Source organism: Lucilia cuprina, chromosome 4 (genome assembly GCF_022045245.1).
Source record: "Lucilia cuprina isolate Lc7/37 chromosome 4, ASM2204524v1, whole genome shotgun sequence".
Classification (NCBI taxonomy): domain Eukaryota; kingdom Metazoa; phylum Arthropoda; class Insecta; order Diptera; family Calliphoridae; genus Lucilia; species Lucilia cuprina.
Window position 1 is genome coordinate 71,709,915 of NC_060952.1, and position 26,507 is coordinate 71,736,421.

Genomic DNA, 26,507 nt, shown 5'->3' on the forward strand with positions numbered 1-26,507 from the left:
AATTACATGTTTCTAGGTTCAATATTGTAGAAATTGCAAAAAGTACCTTTTGAAAAACGAAAAAGTACCAAAAACTCCCCTTGTTTGGGTCCTCACTTAATCCGGGCCATGCATACTTAATTTCATGTTTCTAGGTTCAATATTATAGAAATTTCAAAAAATACCTTTTGAAGAACGAAAAAGTACCAGAAAGTCCCCTTTTATAGGTTCTCACTTAATCCAGGCTCTACATACTTAATTTCATATTTCTAGCCAATAACAAAACATTAGTGCTGCTCTCGCTCTGCTACTCTTGCTCTGCTGCTCTTGCTCTGCTTTGCTTTTATAAACAAATTACAATAACAATATTTACCGTATTGTTATGTATTTTGTTTTTGTTTTTTGCAGTTTCTGTCTGAGCATGAATAAAAAATCTAAATTTTATATGAAATTTTCAGAGGTTGTCTCGGTTTTTTGCTCATATCTCCGTTATTTATGGACCGATTTTGCTGATTTTAAACAGCGTTCTTGCCGGTCGTATGTCTGATAGAATTATGGAAGATTCGGATCTCGCAGATATCTGGGGTCTTCTAAAAACTAATTTCAACAAACATACAGACAGACAGACAGACAGACGGACAGACAGACAGACGGACAGACAGACGGACATGGCTTAATCATCTCCGCTACCTATAAGGATCCAGAATATATATACTTTATAGGGTCGGAAAATTATATTATAGAAATTACAAACGGAATGACAAACTTATATATACCCTTCTCACGAAGGTGAAGGGTATAACAAGGTTTAATGAATATCTTATTCTAAACAAAACAAGATCAGAAAATGGGCCTATCACTTCTAAATCTGCCAAAAACTTCTAAAACTTTAAAAAAGAATATTTTCTTAAGAGTGAAGTTTTGAAACAAGTAAAATCTTAGCAAATTTTCTGGCTCTCAAAATCTGTGCAACTTTTCTAAAGAAAATATGTTTAAATCGGATAAAGTCATCAAGAAAGATTGTCAAAATATAAGAAACTTTTCAAATGAAACCTTTTCAAGAAAAAAATTATTCGATTGTTAGGATGCAAGCAACTTTTGTAAAGAAAACATTGTCAGAATCTAGACAACATTTGTTGCTCTCAGGTTAGGAACTACATTTCTATAAAAATTGCTACAAATCTGAAAATTGAGGCAATTGCTAAGAGAAGTTGTATATGCTCCAGGCAGCATTACAAAAAAACGTTTAATAGGTTTAAAATAAGTCTTATTGCTTTAAGCTGCGGGGCAACGTTTTAAGCAAACGATAGCCCTGTCTATCTTTTGGTATGTCTAGCAAAAATAAAACAAAATACTTCTAAATGAAGTACATTTATCGCCACCTCAAAATAGCACTAAGTGGATTTTTTTACCTGTGGAATTGATGTTTCTTGACAGAAAAAAGAACATCCATCCCTTGATAAGTCTGTGTTTAAATCAAAACTTCTTCAGTTCCTTTTTAGTTCTTTCATGAAGTACAGACTACCTCTATTTCGCTTCTTTGGAATTTGTGTCTGTTTGTTTGGTGGAATCAAATTTTTAAGGTGTTGACTCCGGTAGGATTGTTATAAACTGCTACCGAAAGTCGTTGCACAACAGAACCAATAGAGGTCTAGGTGCATGTCTTCAAAACTGATGTATTCTAAATAATTACATACTCCTTTTTAACTGACTCCTTTTTTGAAGATCTGAGATAACTTCTGTGTACAATACGTTTATTAGAATTTTACTATCTAAAATCAGCAATATCGGTCTGTAGATTACGGAGACATGTGCAAAAATTCTCAAACTGAGAAAAGAAGATCTAAATAATCTCTTAAAGACTTTTATATACCATTTAAGAAAATATTTTCGCATCTCATGAGTAAATTAATCCCAGCAAAAACATTTCTTACCATGTGAGGCATTAAAATGTTAAAACTACTTAAGGCTGCGTGGTACACGGTTGTCAGTCAGATGTTTAGAAAATTTTAACCAATCGTGTGAAACTAAAATTTTTGCTTTAAAACGTTTTTAGAAAAGGTTTATCTGAACTTTTTTTCTGACAACATTGTAAGACCTAACAATTGTGTATACATATCCAGTAAAATATCTTCAAATTTTGGTAATGAGTATTGTATGATATGTAGTTACATTACTTAGTAATGAGTTCTCGTTATCAATAAAATAAATACAATTTTTTTTGAATGGAATTTGAGTCAATTGTCTATTGGGTATGTCTTATAAGGAATTAGTTAGTGTGTCTAACCGTAGTCGATTTTTGAAGTTTTTTTTTCAAGAAATGTTGATATTTACATTTGTGTGAAAACCATTCCAGATAAAATGATAAAACTATTTTTTAATTGGGTAAGAGAAAAGAATAGCTAACATGAAAAATAACTGTAAAATGGATGAATAAGTAGTTATTCACCCAAAAAGTAACTACTTACACTTTTCTCCGATATTACTCGCATACTTACCGGATATGTAAAGATTTTGCTGGGTAGCTTAACAAAATTGCATTTCAAATACTTACAAGTAATTAAAATATATATTTATTTATATAACTCATTATTAAGAAGCCGTTATTAGACTACTTCTATGTAATCAAAACGACATGTAGTAGTCATTGAAAAGTATGTTAATAGTTATGTGGTTACAATTACAAGTTATTACTGATGTCTTACTGGGATATTAATTAACATGCGTTTTGTTTTCTTATTCTTCGAATTTATATATATAAATTTCAGAAAAGAAAATTATTTTTTTTTTGTTTGTAACTTTATGGTAATTCTTGTTATATATTCTTTTGCGCCCCTTCTTGTTTTAACAATTATTTTCCAAGAATTGTTCATTTATTTTTTGCCTCGATTCTATACCACTTGTTGCTTCTCGTAATTTTATTTATACATAAAAAATTAATTAATTTTTTTTGCTTTGCTTTGCTGCTGTTGTAATTGAATTTATATTTTTATAAAACTTACAAACTATAGAGACTAGATATGGTGTTACAATTTTCAATTCTTTCTCTTTGGTTTATTACTGTATGTTTTATTTTTCTTTCCTTTTCTTTTTTATACAGTTTATTATTGCACTAAAGATAAACAAAATAAAATGAAATCATGCCCTGAGGTAATAACTTCAAAACTAAAGCAGTTAAGGCATTGAAGCATTAAAGACTTATAGGCAAACAACAACAGACGCACAACGACCGCAGCTTGGAACAGTAGACCAAAAAGTAACCACCACCAACCTGTTAACTGGCATCAGCAGACTGGCAAAGCAATGAGGAAATTCAAAATAAAATATACTTTTTTGGGTTAGAATATTTGTAAAATGTAAAATCAAAGAGATGTTTCAATTGTATGATAAACTGATTAAAGAGAGTAATTTTTGTTTATAAGAGTATTTTCTGTCAAAATGAGCATGCTTAGTGGTGGCAAATAAAATCATAACAGAGATTAATTTTGGGGTAATATTTTTAAGAGTAAGAGAGGGGAGCTACAGAAAGTCTCCACTTGAAAGCAACAGTTTTGTTTTGATTTGTTTTAACCACCAAATACACACTTATTTAAGAGAGTCAGTCCCAAATTCATTATATAGCTAGCAGAGAGGGTGTGTCTCCTTTTCTTGTTGTTGTTTTTGTTTTTGGGAAAACTCTACACGTTTCAAAAAGAAAACTCGCCAGCATTTTCTCTGAATTTTCTTTCTTCTAACTAGAATGACATGTGATGTTTAGATTTTTTTCCTTTAGCAGCAGCTGTTTTTAAGAGAGTGCTGTTTAGCCATTTATATGTTCTCTTAATTGTTACTAATTTTCAGTGTTTGTCGTATTGTGTTTTATTCTTGTGTGTTTTGATTTTTCAAACGCATTTGTAAAAACTATCTTTTGGTTCAACTTCAGTTCGCGATGGAACATTGAACATTACGGTTCGCATCTAAGAGAAATTTTACGTGACGACGGGTTCGTTTTTTAATTTTTGTTTAAAATAAATAAAAGAAAAATAATTATAAATTTCCACCAAAAAGTTTTGCAAATAAAAATTAAAAAATATTGAAAAATATTTATAAAACAAAGTGTTTGGATTGCCCAGAAATAATAATAAATCTAAAATTTTTTAAATTAATTTCCCAAAATTTTGGTTGTTTTATTTAAAAAAAAGTGTTAAAATTTGAATTTAGTAAAAGTAGTGAATTTATTATAAAAATAAACAAAATAAATATTGTGCCTAAATTTTTATTATTATTAAAAACAAATAAATATCCCTATAAACTTATCTTTAAATAATAAGAAATTATTTAAATTATTAAAAAAATATTTAAAATTAAATATTATATTTTAACAACATAGTTTAAAAGCTTTCAAAAATAAAATATAATTCTTCAAAAACATTTAAGTTTAACATAGATTTTCTTAGAAAAAAAAGATTAAAAGCGCCTAAAAACACACTTGTTGAGGACGTTAGATTTCTTTAAATTTCCCTAAGAAAAACAAATATTAAAAAACTTGACAAACAACTAAATATATATTTTAAACTATAAAACAATTGGTTTCATTTAAAAAAAATCTGTTTAAAAACTAATATTATTTTTTAAGAAGTTTTAAATAAACTAATTATTCAGCTTTGTTTAAAAGACAAATTCTATAAAATTTCAAATCAAGTTCTGACAAATATTTTATCGTAAAATAAAATCAAAATTCTAAGCTCTATTTAAAATAAAGCTTAACAAACATTATTTACATTATTTCACCCCCCAGCGTCAAGCGCCTAAAAGTATAACACAAATTCCAAAAGTGCACAAAAACGCAGTTAATGTTTACAAACTATTTAAATTAAAAAAAATATATAAATATAAAGTAATTTAGTGTTTAGTTTGCTAAAAATTTACATTTTAAACCAAAAAAAATAATAATTCTGTTTCAACACCTTTAAGTAGGCAACAATTTTTCACCCTTAAATCTATGCTACAAAAATATTTAAACATATTTTAAGCTTAATTTCACTTGATTACAAACAAAACAAATTGCAAAATAAAAAGAGCAGAATTTTCATTATTAAACGCAATAGTGTTTGTATTACGTGCTTCAATGCCATTTAAAAGGATTTTATGTTGAAAATTAAATAAAGTGGATTTTAAATATTAACCAGAACACAAAATTAAAACACCGCACAGAGGAAAAATAATATTCTGTGAAACTGAAACGTGTCACATTTTGTTACAAAAATAATAACAAAAAAAAAGTAAAATAAAATAAATTACAAAAAAAAAGAAAATCCATTATCATAGTGAATGAATGAAAATGACTTGCTTGTTTTAAGATTCACAAGCATTGAAGGATTAAAAAAAAAACATTACAACAAGGATACAATAGCAACAATAACTTCATTCGTTGTTTTTTCCGCACAGGATTAAAACCAGCTTATAACACAATTCATAACAACAGCAATAGCAATAGCCCGTTAGCAAGCAATTGCGCTACAATTTAATAACTACAAACTGATAAAAACAACAACATCAAAATAAAAATATAATTAAAAAAATATATATTTTTATTGAAATATAATATTAACAAAAGAAATGTTGTTTACAGTTTTATCAAAATATTAAAGTGAAAAAAATATTACAAAAACAAAACAACAAACAAAATAATTTCATTATTTTTCTTTAAAAAATCAACCACTACAGGAAGTTGCTTGTATAAAAATAAGTTTAAAACTTTATCAAAGAAAACCAATTTTAAAATAAATCTCAGACCAAACATTAAAAACACATTTTAAATTGTTTCGCCTTAAAAACTACTACAAAAACAACAACTACAACTAACTGTCAAAAATGGTGGTATTAGAAACAGCCACCGCCCTATTGGGTGGCCCCTATGCTCAGGGTGCTCCCGCTTTAAAAATGGTACAAAAACGTTACATTGGATTACATCAATGGTTGGGACCACTACGCTCTAAGGAACTTAAGGAACATATTGTAAGTTTTTCATTTCATTTATTTTACGGTTCCTAAAACAACAACAAGTGTTTATTTATTAATAGATTTTTATTGTTTTTTTTTTTTTTTTTGAAACTGAACAAACAAGGTGGTTTTCCTCAGAGATTTTTTATGCTACTCTTTGTTCCATCATGTTTGATTGATTGTTTTTTTTCTTAACTCCCGATAGACCTTTTTTATTGTTTTCTTTTTATTCCGTTTCCTTATGAGTTTTTCTTATATTTTTTAGTCACAGACAGTGTTAATGGTTATTTATTATTTTATTTGAATTCTGTACAAATGTGGAAATAATAACCCACTATAAAAACAGATTTTTATTGGATTTTCCACAAATGTCCCAATAGGGAGATTGCAAAGCTTCAGGCAATATTTGTTTAAGACAAATTGCTATCATTCAGACGAAAAATTGCTTATGTCCTGTATTCTTTTCGTTTGTAAAGTTGCTTTGATTTCAAGCGTCTGATGAGCTTTTCTTTGAAAATGTTGTTCAAATTCTGTAGAGTTTGTTTAAGAAAAGTTCATGTAAATGTTAAGCTTTACTTTGATAACATTCTCTACTTTAGAAAAATTACTCAGTTGTCTGAGACTCTATTTTGAAAATTTTATTAAATTCTGGTTAACTTTAAAAAAGTTCCTTTAATTCTGTGTAAGTTTTTCCAAAAAAGTTTCTAAAATTCTTTGAAGCTTTTCTAAGTAAAATTTTTCTTTGTTTGAGCAAAACTTTCTTAGAACTTTTTTGATTAAGTTCTGATATTTTGATCAACTCTCTTTGAAAATGTTGTTAAGAATCTAACAAGCTTTGCTTCAGAGATGTTTCAGAAAATTTTGTTCACGTTTCGATATTTTTTTGGGAATTGTTTAAAATATGAAGAGCTTTCCATTGAAAAAGTAGTTCTCATTTTGTATTTTTTTAAGTTAATTATGTCTCTATTATTCTTTACTTAAACTTGCTTAGATTCTGTAAAGCGTTTCTTTAGAAAATTTTATTAAGTTCTGTTAAAATTTTCGTTACATACTTTCTGTATATTCTGTGTAAACTTTCTTCAAAATCTTTTCAAATTCTGTAAATATTTTCTTAAGGAATGATTTTTTTAAGACTTTTCTTAAAATTTTTTATTAAATTCAGTTTTTTATTTAAAACTTTTTGTTTGATAAAATTTAGTTAGACCTTTCATTAGATAACTTTTCTAGAATCTGTATTTCTTTATAAAATTTGATCACATTCTGTAAAGTTTTCGTTTTGATTTTGCGAAACTTTTCCTTATAACGGTACTTAGATTTTGATCTGCTTTTCTTTCAAAATTGTTCGTTATATGTGAAGCTTTTCCACAAAAAATTGTTTTTTGGATTTTGTAAATTTTTTTTAATAGATTAGTTTTCAGCTTTTATTAAAAAATGTGTTGAATCTGTCTTGTTTTTCTACAAAGCTTTTTCGTTGAAATTTACTTTTTGTGAATATTTTCTTTACAAATTTGTTTTCTTCGCTTCTGTAAAGTTTTCTCTACAAAAGTTTCTAGGAGAGTTTCAAGAGTTTTTCGTAATAAGTGAAAAGCTTCATTTAAAAGATGTTTGGATACCGTAAAGTTATTTTAATAGATAAGTTTCCATCAGCTTTTATTAAAAAAATGTGTTAAATTAGACTGTATCCGAGTGAATCTGCTTTAAAATTTTATTTTATGAAGCTTTTCTTTATAAAATTTTAGCTTTTATTAAAATAGTTTGTTAAATTCTGTTTATATTCTTAACCGTGTTTTTTTTTTCGTTTTTGTAAAGTTTTTCTTTATGAAAATTACTTAAATTCTGATCATTCGAACATTGTAAATATTAAGATCATGTAAGGTTTTTCGTTACAAAAGTAATTTCGATCTTTAGAGCTTTTCTCTTGGACCAGTTTTCATATGAATATTTGCTACATTACGCAAAGCTTTTCTATAGAAAAGTTTCTAAGTTTTTGAAAAGCTTTTATCAAGAAAAGTTTCTAGGTTTCTGTAAAGCTTTTCTTTAGACAATTTATAAAAGTTTCTAAGTTTTTGAAAAGCTTTTATCAAGAAAAGTTTCTAGGTTTCTGTAAAGCTTTTCTTTAGACAATTTATATTTTTTGAAGCTTTTTTTATTAGAGAAGTTCCTTAGATTTTTCGTTGTTATTTAAATAAAATAACTTTAATTCTGATCGTATTTTTTTGTAGCTAACATGATGTAAAACTTTTTTTTGGGAATAAAGCTTATATTATGGGTAAAGCTTTTTTCCGAATGGCGTGATTGGCAAAATTACACAAATGCTAATAATTTTGGTTTTAAAATTATTTATTTATTTTTTGCTTATTTTCACGGAAATATTATCTATCATATTTTTATTTATTTTAAAACGTAGTTTCGTTTATTTAATATGATTTAAATTAAATTAGTTTTCAATAAATATGTAAATTTTTTTTTATTTTCAAAGTCAAATATTTGTGAACCACAATAAATTTATTATGTTCATCTTTGAACCACACAATTTATATTTAAAATGATTTTGAAATTTGTTTATTGACAAAGTGAACAAATGAAAAAAAAAACTACATACTACTAAATATTTTGTCAAGAGAAAAAAAATATTTTTGTGAATAATTTATTGATCAATTAACCCAAAAGACAAAAACACAGTATGCGCTTAGTCACCTTCTTTTGCCGAGTATAAAACAAATGTTTTCTAGATGAACGAAATATTATTTTGAGGGGCTATTTATTTAATGTGGAAAAGTATAGAAAAGGCATCAGGGCTAATCAAATATTGCAGAGAACTTTTATAAGTTTTTGTTCAAAATTAATTTGAAAATATCAAAGAAATGTTAGCAGAGCATTGTTACATTGATTGTGAAAATGTTTTTGTTGCAGCTTTCCATTATGAAAAAAAAACAACAACAATAATGCTAAACACACCACTTAATTGCTGGTATCTTGTGCAAAGGTGTGTTTTTGTATGTAAATTTGTGCAACTTAATGTCATCATTATCATCCCAGCTCCCTTACTCACTACTGACTTGTCCCCTTAACTCTCTTCCTCTAGAGAAATAATAATATTTCTCTATTAAACTGAAAATGTATTTTTCAATGTGTTTATAAACAACAACTAAAGAAAACAAACAAAAACTATATCAACACAACAAAAACAACAAATAGCAACACTTTGTAATTGTACTCGTACTTACACTCTCAGTGCTTTTTGTTGTTGTTTTTATTTTTTCTTTTTTGTTTCATCTCTGTTTTTGTACGTAATAAAAAGTGCATCCATGCGTAAGATGTCATAGAAACACGTAACAAGTGTCATGCACTTCATACGTCATTTAGACTCACTTGTGTAGTCTCTAAAAACCCTAAACACTTTTTTCTTTTTTTTATTATTATTATTTTTTTAATATAAAAACTAAAAAAAATACTTGATATAATATGATGATGTCTGTGTGCGTTAGTGTGTGCTTGAGATGAACAAGAAAATGACTGAACTTTGTAATGTTTTTTTTAGGGTTGTATTGAAAAGCTCAACTATAGTAAGTTCGAAAAAAGAATTACAAAGTGGCGAAAAGTATTTTAGTTCTGCTCCCATGAACGAGCAAAATTATAAGTTTTTGTCGTGTATGTAAAGTTCAGGTATTTTTATGTAATGTAAAGTTTAAGTTGAAAAATTAAATTTTAATTGAAAGCTACGAGATGGATTTTTTTAATGCACAACTAAACGATTTGATTTTGCGCTAGAAATACTTTATAAAATTGATAACTTAAAATAAATTCTTTATATTTTATATTGACTCCCTTAAGGTTCAGCTGATTGGTTTTGCTTTACGAAAAGCTGTGCAGGCATTAATTTTACCGTGAGGTTGCCGTAGAGTTTTTGAATAAATCAGCTGATCCATAAATACATACTACATGTATAAATCGCTTTAAATTTTATAATTTATATTTTGATCCATCGTTGGTGGCAGAGGGATATATATTTTATTTTCTATTACTTCGGATTGAACGTGAGGCAACTTGATTTTGGAAAATATTAACCCACGAAGTACCAAACAGTCTATCCTTGCTCGAGATAGGCTTACCTTTGAGGTTGATTTCGTGTTCGTCTTCGGAAAATCTGATTTGGCGTTGTCACCCTTAGTCCCAGGATTCTGACTTGAGGTTCCTTCGAGTGAGTGACCTGGCTTTGACTGTGTATTAGTTTTATTTTCAGTTGTCAATTCCTAGGGATACCTGACAGTCTTTGCCTCAAATCTTATAAAAGAGTGCGATTTTACCTTTGGAGTATCGTTAGATAGACTAACTATAATTTCCTGAAGCATCCAGAAAGACCTTTCTAAGGAATAAGTAGTTTAGCTATGCTATCACCTAACTTTTTTACTATTTGCTCTACTTCATCATTATTGGGATTAACTATAATGATGTTGGTAGATTAGAGGTCTTTCCAAGCTTATTCACCTCACCTGTAGTCTTTTACTCACAATTGATTAATGGGTAATCTGCCTTGCCTTAGCTTAAATGAAACTAAAGATGGGAGAGAACAGATGGTCTTGCATCCGTTCTAAAACTAGTTAATTCAAATAAAATTCAAACATTTTCTTGAGGGACTGTTAAAACTATTTAAGGGAAATGTTGCCTGTCGCCTAACGCAAGAATTGTGTTCGTTTGTGTTTCCTTACATCATGTACTACTTTATGAACCTGAAAATATACTTTAACAAGTGTGTGTTTAATTATGTGTATTTGTTTGATTGAGTATCTTGTCCATCTTTATGTAGGTGGGTTTTCTCTTGTCTCTTCTTGTTTTAGTACAAAGTAATTTAAGGTTATGCTCTTCAGTAGGCTATTCTCCTCTCGTTAATAATGTTGTGGTTTTATTTTTGTTGTTATTTGTTGTTTTTGTTTGCCATAGAAAGGGGGAGGAAAGACATGTAGTAAAAAGCAATGTTTGGGGCGGACATTTTTAAAAATTATGATTTTATTTTAGCTTTGTAATTACTTGTTGTATCTATATATTTAGTTTTTTTTCACTAGAAATTATACCAATTTTCGAAGATTTTAAGGACAAAGAAAGGGGGAGGAGTTTTTTAAGAAATTATTCGAATATTTAAGAGAATTTAAAATAAAATTTCAAAACATAGTATTGTTAATTCTCTAAAATTTACATTTTAATATATTATCCTAAATGTTTTAATTCTTTGTTAAACTATTGCAGACTCTTGTAAAAGTAACCATTAATAATTTGGATTTACTTCAAATTCATTCAATTCGTGCTAAACTTAAAATCATGTTCAAGTGTTGAATTCAGTTCAGTACTAAACTGACTAAATTGCAAAGTGATGCACAAAGCTACTGTTGTAGTTGATGTTAAGCATTATGATGTACTGGCTCATAACATGCCACAATCATCATGTATCATTCTCAATTTTGAAAAAATATATATACATACATATGTATAAAGTTTAGTTTTTTACCATGTGTGTATATTTTCTTCCTTCTTTTTTGTTGTTGTTGTAAATTTTACAAAATTTTAACGTCATCCTCTATTTAGTTGCAATATTTTTTTTCTTTTTTTTAACATAAGTCCATAGTGAAATTTTTTCATATTTTTTTTTTTTTTCAAAATTAGTGCAAAGCTTTTGAAATTCACTCATTTGGAAAGATATTAAAACAAATTTATACAAATGCATCTGTATGGTACAGTACGGCGCTGTACGAATAGAGAAGAAAAAAAAACTAAATTTAATAATAAAAAAATACAGCATTTTTGCTTATTTTTTCACATATAAAAAACTATGTATAAATTCTTAAAATCATAGAGCAAACGTCAGCATAAATATTTTAAATGTTTGTTAAATTTGAAAATAAAAAACAACTCCCAATAATTAAGCATAAAAGTATCAAATATCTATTTATTTATTTACTGGAAATAAGTAAAAATGTCGAATAAGTTAAAGAAGAAAATGCTGAAAAGAATGCAAAATATGCAGCTTTAAATAAATGCCAATGTTTGTTTTTCATAAAACAGCAGTGATTTAAAGAACATCATAGCTGGGATTTGATGTACCATGTCCTGAAGTTAAAAAACATAATTTTTTACCCATTTTGAGACTTCCTTCGGTTTAGTTTATTTCCAACATATAATGAATCCGAATCTGATCTAAAAATTTCTCGATCACATCTGAAATTGGAGATAACGTATCTTGAAGATAAGAAAACACAATTTTTGGACCTTTATGAGACTTTATCGACTCAAAATCATTTTCTGTTTCGGTTTAACATAATCTTTTTGTCCCTCATCTTTAACGAATTATATTGTAGCAATTACATTTATTTAAACAATTCAAAAAGTTTGTGTAAATTAACCGAGCAAAAGTAATTACTTATATAGCCACTAACTTTTCAATGACTACTACATATCGTCCGTATTACTTTTAAATTCTCTTATAACAACTTACATATCAGATCAGATATTTTATTTTGAGTTTAGACTTTAATTTTTAAGTACTTATTTAAGTAATGATTTGTAAGCAAAAGTGGAGAGTACATGCCTCCAATATCAACAACTTATTAAAATAATGAGTTAAAATGCTATTAATAGGTAGTAAAGAGCGACCTTTTTTGTCTTTTTAAATCATTACTTTTAAATGTAATTTTTTCCTAGGGATATCTCGATATCGCAGATTGTGAATTGATCAAAAATTCCAATGAAAACACAGAAACGAAGAACCACAGAGAACTAAATTCTTCGTTTTTTACAACTACATAAGAATAAGTTTCCATAAAAGTTCTTCTCCATTTAATAAGCTGAATTAACTTAAGAACTTGTATTAAATTCTTTCTCTAACATTTCTATTCCCGAAATCTGCCACTTTAGTCAACATCCTCCACGAAAAAACAAAAAAATAAAAAAACAACACTACTGTTCTTAACTCTTCGCCATTTTCTTAACATTAATGTCATGAATAATCCTCTTGCAGTTTTATGTTCAATTCAGCTCTATAATAAAAACTTAAATCTTAATATTCTTTATAGATTCATGCAACAACTAGTTCTTAAAATTTCGAACTTCAGTTTTTTTGTTAGGTAAAAATAAAAAAAAAGCTATAAAAAACATAACACAATACAAGGTGTTCATTCTAAGACAGTCATCAAATATAAGTAAGGGTAAGTGTACGGTACAAAAAGAATACAAACAGCAAAAAAAATGTAGAAGGAAACGTAAGATGAACTGTCTAACTGTCTGTCTATTCAACCAAAGTATTTATAATACAATATATACTTGTAGTTGCAACAAGCATCGCAGAGATGAGAGGGTTTCCATCTATCTTGACTTTTAGTTTAGTATACAAAATATTACAATACTTGTATATAGTATTTGTTTTCAAAGCTCAGCCATAAGTCCGTTTGTCTATCAGTCACTCTGTTTTTTTTTGTCTGTCTAACTATTTTTTATAGCTGAGCATCACTTTGTGTCTGTCCGTCCGTCCCTCCTTCCATCCATCCGTCCCTCTGTCTTGTTTGTAATGTTCTGTGCTGGGTCTTGTAAAGTTTCCTCTATTCGGTTCTTTTTTTCCGACTGTTTGACATTTTTATATAAAAATTGTGTAAAGTTTTTCTAAAAGAAAATGAGAACTCTTTGGCTGCATACTACTTTTTTTGTGCATTTTTAATATGCAACAGCAGCATCAGTTGCAGGAATTGTTAGTTACTTGTTGTTGGCCGCATCTGATGTGAACTACTTTGACTAACTGCTAATACTAGTGGCTGCTGACTGGGCTGTTTGTTGTTCTTCTTCATCAGTTTTTTTTCTGTTTTGTGCAGTTTTCAGTCATGTTTTGTGTTTTTTTTTCTTTGTAACTTTTTTGTAAATTTGAGTTGTTTATTATAATTTGTATATTGCTTGTCATAGTATCTTTATTTTTCATAAAAGGTTTGAAGTCTTTTTGTTTTAATTTCATGTTTATGTATTTTTTTTTTCTGCAAAGGAATTATATTACCTATTGCTTTATAAAACATTTTTGAAAGACAACGAAATATGTATGTACTTGTGTTTAAAGATCTCCCCCACCTTTAGGAAGATACCTTTGTCTGGTGTTTTAATTGTTGACTAGAACTTTAAAGAATAATTATCTTGAATTTTTAATATTAATTTTTCATGAAAACTTATTACAATTTGTAAAAAAGTTAAGTCTAAAGACTAATCTGAGTAAGAAATTACACAATTTTCTATTTAAAACATTTACCTGGTGCAACATATTATAATTTGTTTTTTATCACGTTTAAAACGTAGTCTAATGCTCTGATTTTTTGTACATATCTAGAACTAATAGTGTTGAAGTCCTATTAATGAATAAGACTAAGATTTTTTAAGATCTTAGTTCTAATAGTATTATTATTATTACATTGAAGGTTGAAGGTGTATAGCCTCCCTAATAAAAGTCGAATAGTTTTTAATTTAAACAAATTTCAGTTGAATTCATATGGAATATGCCACGCCTCCATTTGTCTTTCCATTTTTATTCTAATAATTCATGTTGATAACTAGACAAACTGAAACAGTTCTGCGACTTATAAAACATATGTTGTAAGTGGGCGTGAGATGTCGCCCACTTAATACATACATTAAAATAGCGTATAGTTATATCCAGACATACAGGACACTGAAAAGATGTCTATAAAGTTCAAACATACAAACACTGTGACAGAGAGAGAGAGAGGTGCAAAAGTAAGCAGTTAACATTGCCATTTTGAGTGTTATAAAAATGCAAATTCTACGATGCAAAAATGCAACATCAATTGCAATATGACAACATATACAGTGATGTAAATTAAGTAATAATTAAAATATATCATTTATTTTCTTATTCTGTATTTAGCCTCTTATGGCAAATTAAACTTAAGTAATAATAACTTATTTTAAGCAAACACAATTCCCTTTTCAGGTTTTGAAAATGGGTTTGAAACTGCAAATGGACATCAAAAACTTTTTAAATTGTAAATTCTACTTAGTCGTTAGTATTCTGTTCTTTGCTTTTGCTAAATATTATTTCATTTTAATCTAAAGAGTTTTTCTTATTATAAAGTTTCTTGTCTGTCTTTCTGGTTGTTGTATGGCAGTCATCATTTCTTTTAAACTGCTGTACAAATTGCCGTATAGCTTTAGGGAATTCTATTTCCCCCATCACAATGATCTGTTGCACACCAAATGTCTTGTTGATGTCTGTGCAACATTTTTTGTCTCTGTGTGTGTGTAAAAATGCGTCTTCTCTATCTTTGCTAGCTTGTTGCAATTGCTACCAATACTCCTTTTAAATCATAGAACGTTGAAGCAAAAAAAAAAACAAAAACACACAAAACATAACTTGACAGACTTGTTGCAAGTTCAAGCCAAAGTACACGTAATACAATTTGTGATTTGTGTTGTTAAGAGTTTGATTTAGTAAAGAGGTGGAAGCTAGACAAGTTATTAAAAAATAAGCTTAAATTACAGTTAGAGTAAAACTTCTTCTTCAGTCGTAAAATTAGATAGACAAATTTGTAAAATGTTGTTTATGCAATTAGTTTCCAATTAAAAATTATTTTAAACTTTAACTTATGAAAATGTTAAATTTACTCTTGATAAAATACAAAGAAATAATTTTCATGAGGTTGTGATAAAAAAGGAATGCTTGTAAATATTGCTTATCTTATGTTATTCATATTAGTAAATTCGTTTTTATTCTGAGATTTTAGTAAACATAAATCTATAATCTCTTAAAACCAATTTTGTTTGTTTTCCCAACACTTACTTAAATATGACACTTTTTCCTTAATGTGACAAACTTTTAAGCAAAACATAAAACTTCAAATTTTATGTGCTATAAATTCTTCAAAGTTTTTTCTGCCATTTTTTTAATTTCAAAAAAATTTTACTTCTTTTAGTGCTAATAATTGTCAATATTTATTTTATATTGCCATCATCAGATCCACAACTCAAACTGTTCACACTTTTTTCTTTGTTCGTCTCAAAACACAGACATATTAGAAAGTATGAAAGAACAACAACACTATTAACTCCAGAGCTGAAGAAGAAGATGAAAAAATATTTAGTAAACATGATAAGTGTCATAAACATTAGCAATAATATTTGTTTCTTTTGTAAAATGATTTTCCAATATGAGTTGTTGCTGTGTTGCTGCTTAAATGGCTGCAACAAAAAAGACATAAAAGTTTTGTTGGAAAAAGTAATGTACAACAACAAGAAAAAAGTAAATAAATCTGACTATGAAGAAAAAAAAGTACTTTTAACTTTGGCCCTTTTGTAAGACAAATATGTTTGGGAAAAGAAAAAATAAAGTGAGAGGATGTGGAGAGATTTTTTTAGCAACCTAGCAAATATTTTGATTTAAAAAATTTAAGTAAAGATTTACTAGGTAGTTAGGTAGTTTTAAGACTGGGTAGAAACTGATAGATAGATAGATAGATAGATAGATAGATAGATAGATAGATAGATAGATAGATAGATAGATAGATAGATAGATATATAGATAGATAGAAAGATAGATAGAAAGACTGATATATAGATAGATAGATAGATAGATAGATAGATAGATAGATAGATAGATAGATAGATAGATAGATAGATAGATAGATAGATAGATAGATAGATAGATAGATAGATAGATAGATAGATAGATAGATAGATAGATAGATAGATAGGTACATAAATCAATAGATAATTAATTAATACTAAAAGCAACAGTACTTAGAAAAAACATTTACATTTATTTAAAAAATTTACCAAATTTTAAGAAAAAGTTTAAAATAGAAGATATTAAAATATTATATAATAATGACAATTATTACATATTTTAATATAGAAAATAAACCCTAAATGATAATATATTTTTTATAAACAATAAACCACACATTTACACCATTTTATCAATATATTCTAATAATTTTATAACACAATTTCATACCTTTTTTTTAGAAAATACTTTACAAAACATTTATCCTCCCGTTTAGACAAAAATTATTAAATAAAATTAAAATTTTTTAACACCAGTTAGACATTTCCCATTTTATTGGCCCATAAAATTACTCATACAATTGCACAAAACACTTCAATACAGCTTTTAAAAAAATAAAACTTAAAACAAATTGGGTCAATTAAAAAATCATAAAAAAATTATTTTATTTTCAACTTGTTGTTGGTGTTTTCACTAGTTTTTAGTTGTTGTTGTTATGTTTAATTTTGTTTTTGCATATTAAACTGTTTTTTAAAGTTTGTCTGCTCATAAACTTTTACACCCAATAGTTGTTGTTATATGCAGTGTGCAACACATTTATAGACTGAGTGAATAGTTAGTTCGTTGTGCTACTATTATGGATATGGTGCAGCCTGCTTTATGCCACACTTATTTAACACTCAATTGTATGGGCAAAAACAGCAACAATGGGTTTAGTTTGAACTAAAAAAGAAATTATAAAAACAAATGTTTAAAATTATACACTAAAACTTTATTAAAATTTAAAATGTTTGTTAAATGGCTTTTAATTTAGACCCACTGTGCAATGTTGACTACTTAAGTAGCAAGCAAATGTGTTTGTATGTTTAGGTAAATTAATCTTTGTGTAAATGTGTAGTTTTTTGTTTAACAAAAGAGAGAAGAAAAAAACTTTTTCAATTAAACTTTATTTTAGTGTAGTAGTTTTTGCAACACTTTTTTATTATTTTGTTGTTGCTTTATTCATTGTACTACATATTTTCTTTATTTTAACGCTTTCCTTTTGTTTTTTCTTTTTTGTCAAAGTCTTAAAAAAATACTCTTATATATACTCAGTCAATTTTCTCTGAGTGTGTGTCCGTATGTAAGCTTAAAGTGACAATCAAATTTATTTTTTAAGGTTAGAAAAATATGACAACAACAATGTCATAAAATTTCCAAAAAGGTTAAACAAAAGGGGACATCAATTTGCTTGCTTGTTGTATATTTCTAACAAAATAAAAAAACATATAATAGAATTTTTAATACTTCCCTTAAGGACTTTGTAAAGCTAGAGCAACAATCGCAATAAATAGAACAACAGCAACAACAACAAAAGAAAACTAAAATAAAAACAGCAAATTGTTGTTTATAGAGCTGGAATATTTTTCAAGATACAAAAAGTTGTGAGTAATTAAAAATTCATGAAAATTGTCTTTTTGATTACACTTTCAGTTTGTTTACAATTGGGACCGCAGCGACAGCGACTCAATAGACTATACCATATACTATAGACTAGACTATAAAGTAGACTATAGAGTAGACTAGAGTTTAAAGTAGACTAGACTATAGACTAGACTATAGACTAGACTATAGACTAGACTATAGACTAGACTATAGACTAGACTATAGACTAGACTATAGACTAGACTATAGACTAGACTATAGACTAGACTATAGACTAGACTAGACTACAGACTAGACTATAGGATAGACTATAGATTAGACTAAACTAGACTATAGATTAGACTATATACTAGACTATAGACGAGACTATAAACTAGTCTATATACAGTACATTTGGGTCAAAGTATTCTTCTTTGTTAATAAGTACTTTTTATCAGAACATACTTTTGGTTCTTTTATTAATAATTAATTAAGCTAATATGTAAGTTTTTATCATCTCAACGAAAAAAAAAAGTTTAAAAGTTGTTTAATCATTTCTCCTTGAGATTAAATGAAAATACACAACTACAACCAAATAACGATGACAAAACAATTATATCCCAAATTATGTTTCATTTCCAAGTTGATATTTATTTCATTTATATACATATATAAAAAACCAAGCACGAAATTTAATTAATTTTTGCCAACATAAACTATAATTTTGTGTGTGTATATGTTCATTTAGCATTTTTTTTTTGTACAATTCAAATCTAGAGAAAAAAAACTACAAATTAGCAAAAGTTTAAAGTTGAGTTGCACGAAAAAAAAGAAATAAAATCTAAAAATACTATCTCACCAAAACATTACAAAAAAAGTATCAAATTGTATTATTCTTGTCTCTTGGCTAGTTTTTAGTTTTTGTGCCATGATTTTTCTTGTTTCTTTTTTTGCCCCAACTTCTGAGCCAAGATAATTACTGGCTTGTCTATGATAGAGGTCACGTGATGCAATTCTATTTGGTAACAAGATACATGATATCTGTGGTTATATACATATATGTAGCTGTGTCTATAACTTCTTCTTGTTGCTGCAACATTTAATTTCTTTACTTTCTTCTATACACTGCCTCGGTACATGTTATCATCACCATTATCATGGATAGCAAAAGAAAAACTAAAAGAACAAATCGTTTAAATTTTATATGATTGTATTCTTTCTTTATTTCATTCCTTCATGTTTAAGTTGGCTGTGAAAATTATATTTTGTACTACATTGCTCTCTCACTATCTATGGCTTCCACTTGAATTCCTGTACAAAATTTGTTGTTCCTTTTAGCGGGGAGGTTTTAGTTTAGTTTAGTGAGGGGAAATGCTGCTTTTAGAAATTTTTTAACATATTTCCTGTATCACAAATTGTTGAAACAAAAAAACAAGAATTAGTTTTACTTTGTTATGCCTGTATCATCTCTTCATCATCGTCAGCTGGCATCTCTTGGCTAGAGTTCTATTGTCATCATTATTGTCACCACTACTGTTGTGTCGTTAAAAGTTTGCCACTTGTTTTGGCTGACAGAGTGGATTTTCCTTCTCTTTTTCAGTTTTTTTGTTTGTTTGTTTTTGGATGGATTTTTTTTCTAACTCGGGTGGATCATTTAATGTGCAACACATGCTGCCAAAAATTGTTACAATTTTGCACGACTTGTGTTAATGACTTTTTTCTACTTTCAAAGATTTTGTCATGTTTGTGTGTTTGAAGTTTTTTCTTAGTCATTATTGTTGAAGTTTTAAGTGGAAAATGTGTTTGTTTTAAGCGAATTTTTTTTGGAAAAAATATTTGATTAAAAACTACATATACATAGATATAAATATTGGTAATTTGTGACGTTTTTTACTTTTTTATTAAATTTACAGACAATATTAAAGTTGCAGATGATCTTGTAAATTATCCTTTTCAATTTAATGCAAAATGATGAAAAACTAATGAATTAAAAAGTTATTATATTATATTAACACATCGATGACATTGGAGTCAAGTGTTCACCGAGATCTCTTTAAAATAAGTCATTACAAGTAAGGATTGACCAAGTTGTTTTTTTTATCTTGAAAATTACAATAACAGACTCAGGCTGTGAACCTAAATCTTATGTCTCACTTAAAAGTAATACATTCGGTATAAGTTTTTCTTAACTTGTACCGAATGTATTACTTGTCTAAAAGTAATTTTATACATCTTTTATCAAAACATTTAGAATACCAATATGCATTGAAAATGCAATTTCTAAATAACTACTGACCATAACTCTTCTTCCTTTTCCTAATTAACATTTTTAATTTGGCAAATAATACTATTATTTTTGCCTTTCCAAAATTATTAAAGTTTCTCATGATTGCTTTCGTTTTTTGGCGAACATTTCCTTGTTGAAAATTTTTTGCAATTTTCATAACATAATTTATAACTGTAATCTTTTAAAAAATATTTGAAAACTAATTTCAGTTTTTAATGAAAATCAAATAAAGTGAAGTTTTAAAATCATAAAGCCATAACTAATTATGCAGTGCAAATCAGTTAAATATAGACTCATATATAAACAACAATATTAGGGGTATTCACTATGTAATCAACAAAGAAGATATAAGTAATATTAATATAGAAGTTATTTTTAGTAAAAAAAAATAATAAACTCTAAGGAGTTTCGAAAATATTATTCAAGTGAATACCACTAATGTTTTAAGTTAAGTTATATTTTTAATCATAGAATTGTTTTAATAACACTGATCATCATTGTATATAAAGCAAGTGAAGGTAATTGTTAAAAAACCTAACGAAATGTAACGAATATAATATTAGATCTTAGTCGTACATATAAGTATTTGAGGCGTTACTAAGTCGTTATGAGTTTGACCATTTGATGTTTATTATTTTAGCTAACAAATGCTTTCTTATAGAAAATATATTTTACCCAGTGTTGCCAGACGTTTTTCGTACAGTTTAGTATATTGTCAGCTATAGTTGTAGTCTATAGTCTATATTCCAGTGTAAAGTCTAGTGTATAGTTTAGTCTATAGTCTAGTCTATAGTCTAGCCTATAGTCTAGTCTAAAGTCTAGTCTAGTCTATAGTCTAGTCTATAGTTTAGTCTATAGTTAAATTTATAGTAGTCTAGTCTATAGTCTAGTCTATAGTCTAGTCTATAGTCTAGTCTATAGTCTAGTCTATAGTCTAGTCTATAGTCTAGTCTATAGTCTAGTCTATAGTCTAGTCTATAGTCTAGTCTATAGTCTAGTCTATAGTCTAGTCTACAGTCTAATCTATAATCTAGTCTATAGTCTAGTGTATAGTCTAGTCTATAGTCTAGTCTATAGTCTAAAGTCTAGTCTATAGTCTAGTCTAGAGTCTAGTCTATAGTCTAGTCTATAGTCTAGTTTATAGTCTAGCTTATAGTATTCTCTTTAGTCTATAGTCTAATATAGTCCATAGTATAGTTTAGTCTACAGTCTTGTTCATAATTTAGTCCATAGTATATAGTCTACTCTAGAGTCTAGTCTTTAGTTTAGTCTTGCCTATAGTTTAGTCTATAGTCTAGTCTAGTCTTTAGTTCAGTCTATAGACTGGTCTGTAGTCTAGTCTATAGTTCAGTCTATATTCTAGTCTATAGTCAAGCCTATAGTTTAGTCTCTAGTTTAATCTATAGTCTAGTTTAGTCTATAGTATAGTCTGGTTTTTAGCGGTTTTTGTGACATGCTTTTACGGGAAGTTGTCAAAAAAGTATTGGCAACACTAATGTTGGTTACTTCTGCATGTGGTACTAGCTTTTTTTCTCTCAGATTAAAGACTAACAATGATTTCCGATAGTTTATCACGAAATCAAACGTTAGTTAAACAACATTAGATATTCTTAAATTTGAAAGTACAAAAATGTATTGACTTAACCGAAGATGAAATTTCAATGGAAGAAAGTTAAGGGTTTTTAAATGAATAAAAATTATGGATCAAATTGAATATATCTTCCAACTTGTCAGCAGATCAAATATCAAGAGAAAAATCTTTAACAGTTCTGTAAAGAATTAAATTTCAATCTGAATCAGATATGAGTTAAGATAATGTTTATCGCTACATTTTCTAGATTCTCTTTCACAATTTAAATAAAATTGAACACAAAGAAAATAGGAAAATTTATATTATTTTATTATTTTCCATTTACTAGTTGTTATTTTATTAAAAGTTCATTAACCCTCCGCTTCTTTTTAATAATAGATGACAGAGTTCAAACACTTTTCTTTATTCATTTAATTCATTTCATTCATCTTTTTTTTGTAGTTTTTCCATATTTAAAAAAAAATAAACCCGATTGAAGTTTTTTTGTACCTCATTAAACATTTATGTTAACAAAGTATTGACAAGATTTAACAAATACACAACAATAATAAATATTTTATTGAAATCAAAAAATAAAACGAAATAAAAAGATTTTTGTATTATAAAATGACAAATGTAAACATATGACGTTAAACAAACTGACAGTGAGGCAGACTTACTGACTGAGTGAGTGGTAAAGTCAAGTATGATGGAATAACCGAACAACGAAGACGTCTAAGTTTATTGAAATAAAAAGGCAACAAAATACAAATTGTATAGAGAAAAAATATCAACTAAATTTTCATATTTCTTTGTAGTATTAGAGAAAGTTAAATATAATGCCACTTTGTTTTCATATTAATTTTTTTCTGTTTAAATGTAAATATTTTTTTAAGAAACTAACAAAATGTCAAGAAAAGAAATTTCAGAAAAATATGTATACAAACATACATGAACATTTTGAAAATTTTATTTACGCTGTTTATTTGTTTTTAAATCAAAAGGTTCTCGAGTCAGCTTTTTTTTTGTAGAACAAAACTTGTAAAAAATAAATATTTAAATAAAACTCACAGAGATGAGCTTGTAAGATAAAAAACACACGTTTTTCTTTTTCGTTTTCAAAACAACTTTTGAAGTGCGTGTGTCACACTATGGTGTTTGTTTTAGTGACAGTGTGAATGCGGCTGTTGGCTGTTTTGCATGAAAACAAAAACAAAACGTAACTGCAGAATTTTTCTTTTTTATTTAAAAAGGAAATGTAGGTCATTTTGTAATATTAAAAAAATAACTGTTAATTGTAGTGTATAAATTTCATATAAAGAAATTGAGTGAAATGTGTAGACATTAACTTGGACAGCTAGTTCACAAATCAATAGCACGAGTTGAAACAGTAAACAGTAGGGAAGTGACAATACCCAGCAAAAACAAAACGAAGTATGAACTTTCAAAAGAATAACATTTATCACCACTTTCAAAGTTGCATTTACTGAAGTTTAATGTGTTTTTTTGGTAACGATACAATTTCACTTCTAAATAACTTCCCAAATAGAACATAAACTGACTTCTTGAGAATGACTTCACAATTTGGAATCAAATAAAGAGACATCCTTCCTTTGTAAAGTCTGTGTTAAAATTATCACTTCTCCAGGTGTTTTTCAGTACTTCCAAAGAGTGATTTACTTCTTTTTTGGTATTTTGGAAGTTGTTCTTTTTTTGCTGTCTCAGTTAATTTAACAGTCATCAAAAAAACAATATTTAAGTCGATTTTTTAATGAATGTAATTTAAATATTTTTTTTATTTTATATATTCTTTATATTCTTATTATCTTGTATTTGTTTCTAATTTTGTTCTTTTCTACCTTTTTCTTTTTAGGTAAGTTTGGATGAAAATCACAATTAAACTTTTGGTAAAGGTATTTATGTAATAAAGCTGCAAAATTCAGATAATCCATAGAATACACATTTTTATCAAAAAAATGCCAAAAAGTCATAGAACTATCAATATTTGTTAATTTAAAACCTTCCCAGTAAAATCTTTCATTACCGCTTACAAAATTTTTACTTACCCGGTATGTAGGCAAGTAATATTGGAGCAAACTACTTATTTTTGTTCGACGATGACCAACAAAATAACTGGTTACAAATGTGCTTACCCGAATTTCCCGGATATAAAACCAACTATTGTTTAATGGTTTTTCAAGTAATCCTTTAGAGATTTTAGGATTCTTTTGAAAGTCTATATTTGATAAAAAATATTATAATTTGTTGGGCCAGGAATATTCTTTAGCTGATACAGTCCTTATCAAAATCACTTGATCAAAAGATATTAATTATTTTTGAGTTTAAGTTCATTTCTCAGACATTAATCAGTCAGATTTTAATACTTTATTTTACAGTTATTTACATTGAAAATTGCGTTCTATTTTATAGAAGTGGGTTTTCATTAATCAGTTTTTTTGTTCCATTTTTTTTAGAACCCCAATTAATATTTAAAGAACCCCAATTAATATTTAAAAAACGATAAAAAGATTTTTTTAATATTTCGAAATAATATAAAGACGATATTATTTTTCATTTATACTTTTTTTTATAAAAGCGATACAAACAACAACAAAGACGTTTAATAAAAAAAATATTAAAAAAATAATCGTTTTTTCTTACAAAAACAAAATAAAAAGTGTCAATGAACTAAAAAGAGTTTTAAACAAATTTTTTATATAAAAGAAACTTAAACAAAAAACAGTTAACACCCCTGGTATTTAAAAAAACTCTTACACAAGTAGAAACAGACGGACAGACTAGCTAACACAAATAGTATTGTATATGTCAAAGAAAACAATAAAATAAAAAAAAATATTTAATATAAATAAAAGAATAATGATATAAACTGAAAAAACGTACATATATGGTTACAACTGGCTAATGGCTAAAAAAAAACTACGAAAGCCAAAAAATTTAAGTCAAGAGTCAATGTTGTTATTTTAGACATTTCAAGAAGTTGCTTTTCTAAACTCGGCTACTGACTGACAACTAAATATATAAAGAAAAAACACACTAGTTCTACATATATAATTAAATAAACACGCTTACTCACATACTTAAAAAAAACCTTTAATAAAAAAATATATGTATATATTTTTTTGTATTTAAGTCATAAAAATATAGACTGGTTTTTTTAGAACAAATTATATCATTGTTTAAAAACAAAATAAAAAATACAATATAATAATAAAGACAAGAAGATGTTTAACTACTTAAAACAAAAAGAAAAAAGTGAAAAAAAACTTTAAATAAAAACCTTAGCAAAACTCCAGATTTTAGTAAAGAAATTTTTAAATCGTTGCAATTGTTTGAATTTGAATGAAAATGATAAAACTATATCAGCATTATAATTTAACGAAAAAACAAAAACATTATCTTAAACAGAGACGTTTCGAGTCAAAAGTTTTTGGGAGGAAATTTTGTAAAAAATAGAAAATTTAAAGTTACATTCTTAATGTTAATTTTTTGTTGTTTTTTTTTTTAGATCTCTCTCTTTTGTCCCTCCTTAAAACGTTACTCTGTTCTCTATTAACTCCATTTTATTTATTGTTCAATTCAATGATTTCAAAAGCAAAAGTAGGTTAAAAATATGGTAAAATATATTTATGACAAAAGTGTATTGTAATTTTTATGACAAAGAGAGAAAAATAATAATAAAATGGTCTAATCATACATTTAATGAGCTTTTAGATATAATCATACATTTTTTTCTTAATACTCCACTTAAAGAGCGCTATTGTTTTTTAGCAGGTATTATTAGTTTCATTTTCTATAATAAAATATTAGAAGGATCTTAATAAAAAAGTTTTTAAGGTTTTAATACTTAAGGGAAATACTCAAGTTTTAACTTGATTTATTTTTATATAATTTTTACAAAGTTTTTAAAAAAGCAATTTCTGAACGCAACACAGAAGAAAAAATCTAGGAGAAAAGTACCGAAGTTAATACAATCCGTCCTTAAACACGAGCCTAACACCTATGTTAACACTTAGACAACGGATGTATATAACATATAAATAACACACTGTTATTATTTTACAACTTATCGTTGTCATTGCAACAACGCATTGTTGAGATTTCGATTAACTTTGTATCATTTAAACAACACAACGTTCTTCTTGACAACATTGAGTTGCCACTTTGGAAACATATTATTTTTTTTTTTTTAATTTGATAACAACGCGTATATTTTATATTTTTGTTGTAGATTTGACAACTATTCGTGCATACTTTAACTACGGATGTTATTTAAAAATTATAAACCTTTCGGTGTCAATTTAGTACTGAGCGTGTATAATACGGCACGGATCTATCCTTTTAAAATATCTAAGTTGGTCTTAGGGTTTCAACATATTTTAAATTTTGTTGGTATGTGTAATTGTTTAAACAATTTTCAATTTTATTGATTTGCTATAATTTTGTTCTAAATGCATTTTAGAGTTGCATTAAAAAATGTACAAATACTTGGGGTTTTGAACTCT

General features: G+C 27.1%; 1 protein-coding gene across 12 annotated transcripts in view; it reads left to right on the plus strand.

The window, feature by feature from the left end:
- LOC111690812 (maternal protein pumilio) overlaps nucleotides 1-26,507 on the plus strand; it is a 352,313-nt gene that overhangs the window by 182,888 nt on the left and 142,918 nt on the right. For 6 of the 12 annotated variants that reach the window (XM_046950487.1, XM_023453380.2, XM_023453382.2 and 3 more), the window contains exon 1: nucleotides 4,323-5,976. The exons of the other annotated variants lie outside the window; for them this stretch is intronic. In XM_046950487.1, the coding sequence (XP_046806443.1) occupies nucleotides 5,833-5,976 (144 nt within the window). In that variant the 5' untranslated portion in view covers nucleotides 4,323-5,832. Of the gene's footprint in view, nucleotides 1-4,322; nucleotides 5,977-26,507 lie in introns of those variants that run through there. 12 annotated transcript variants of the gene reach the window in all.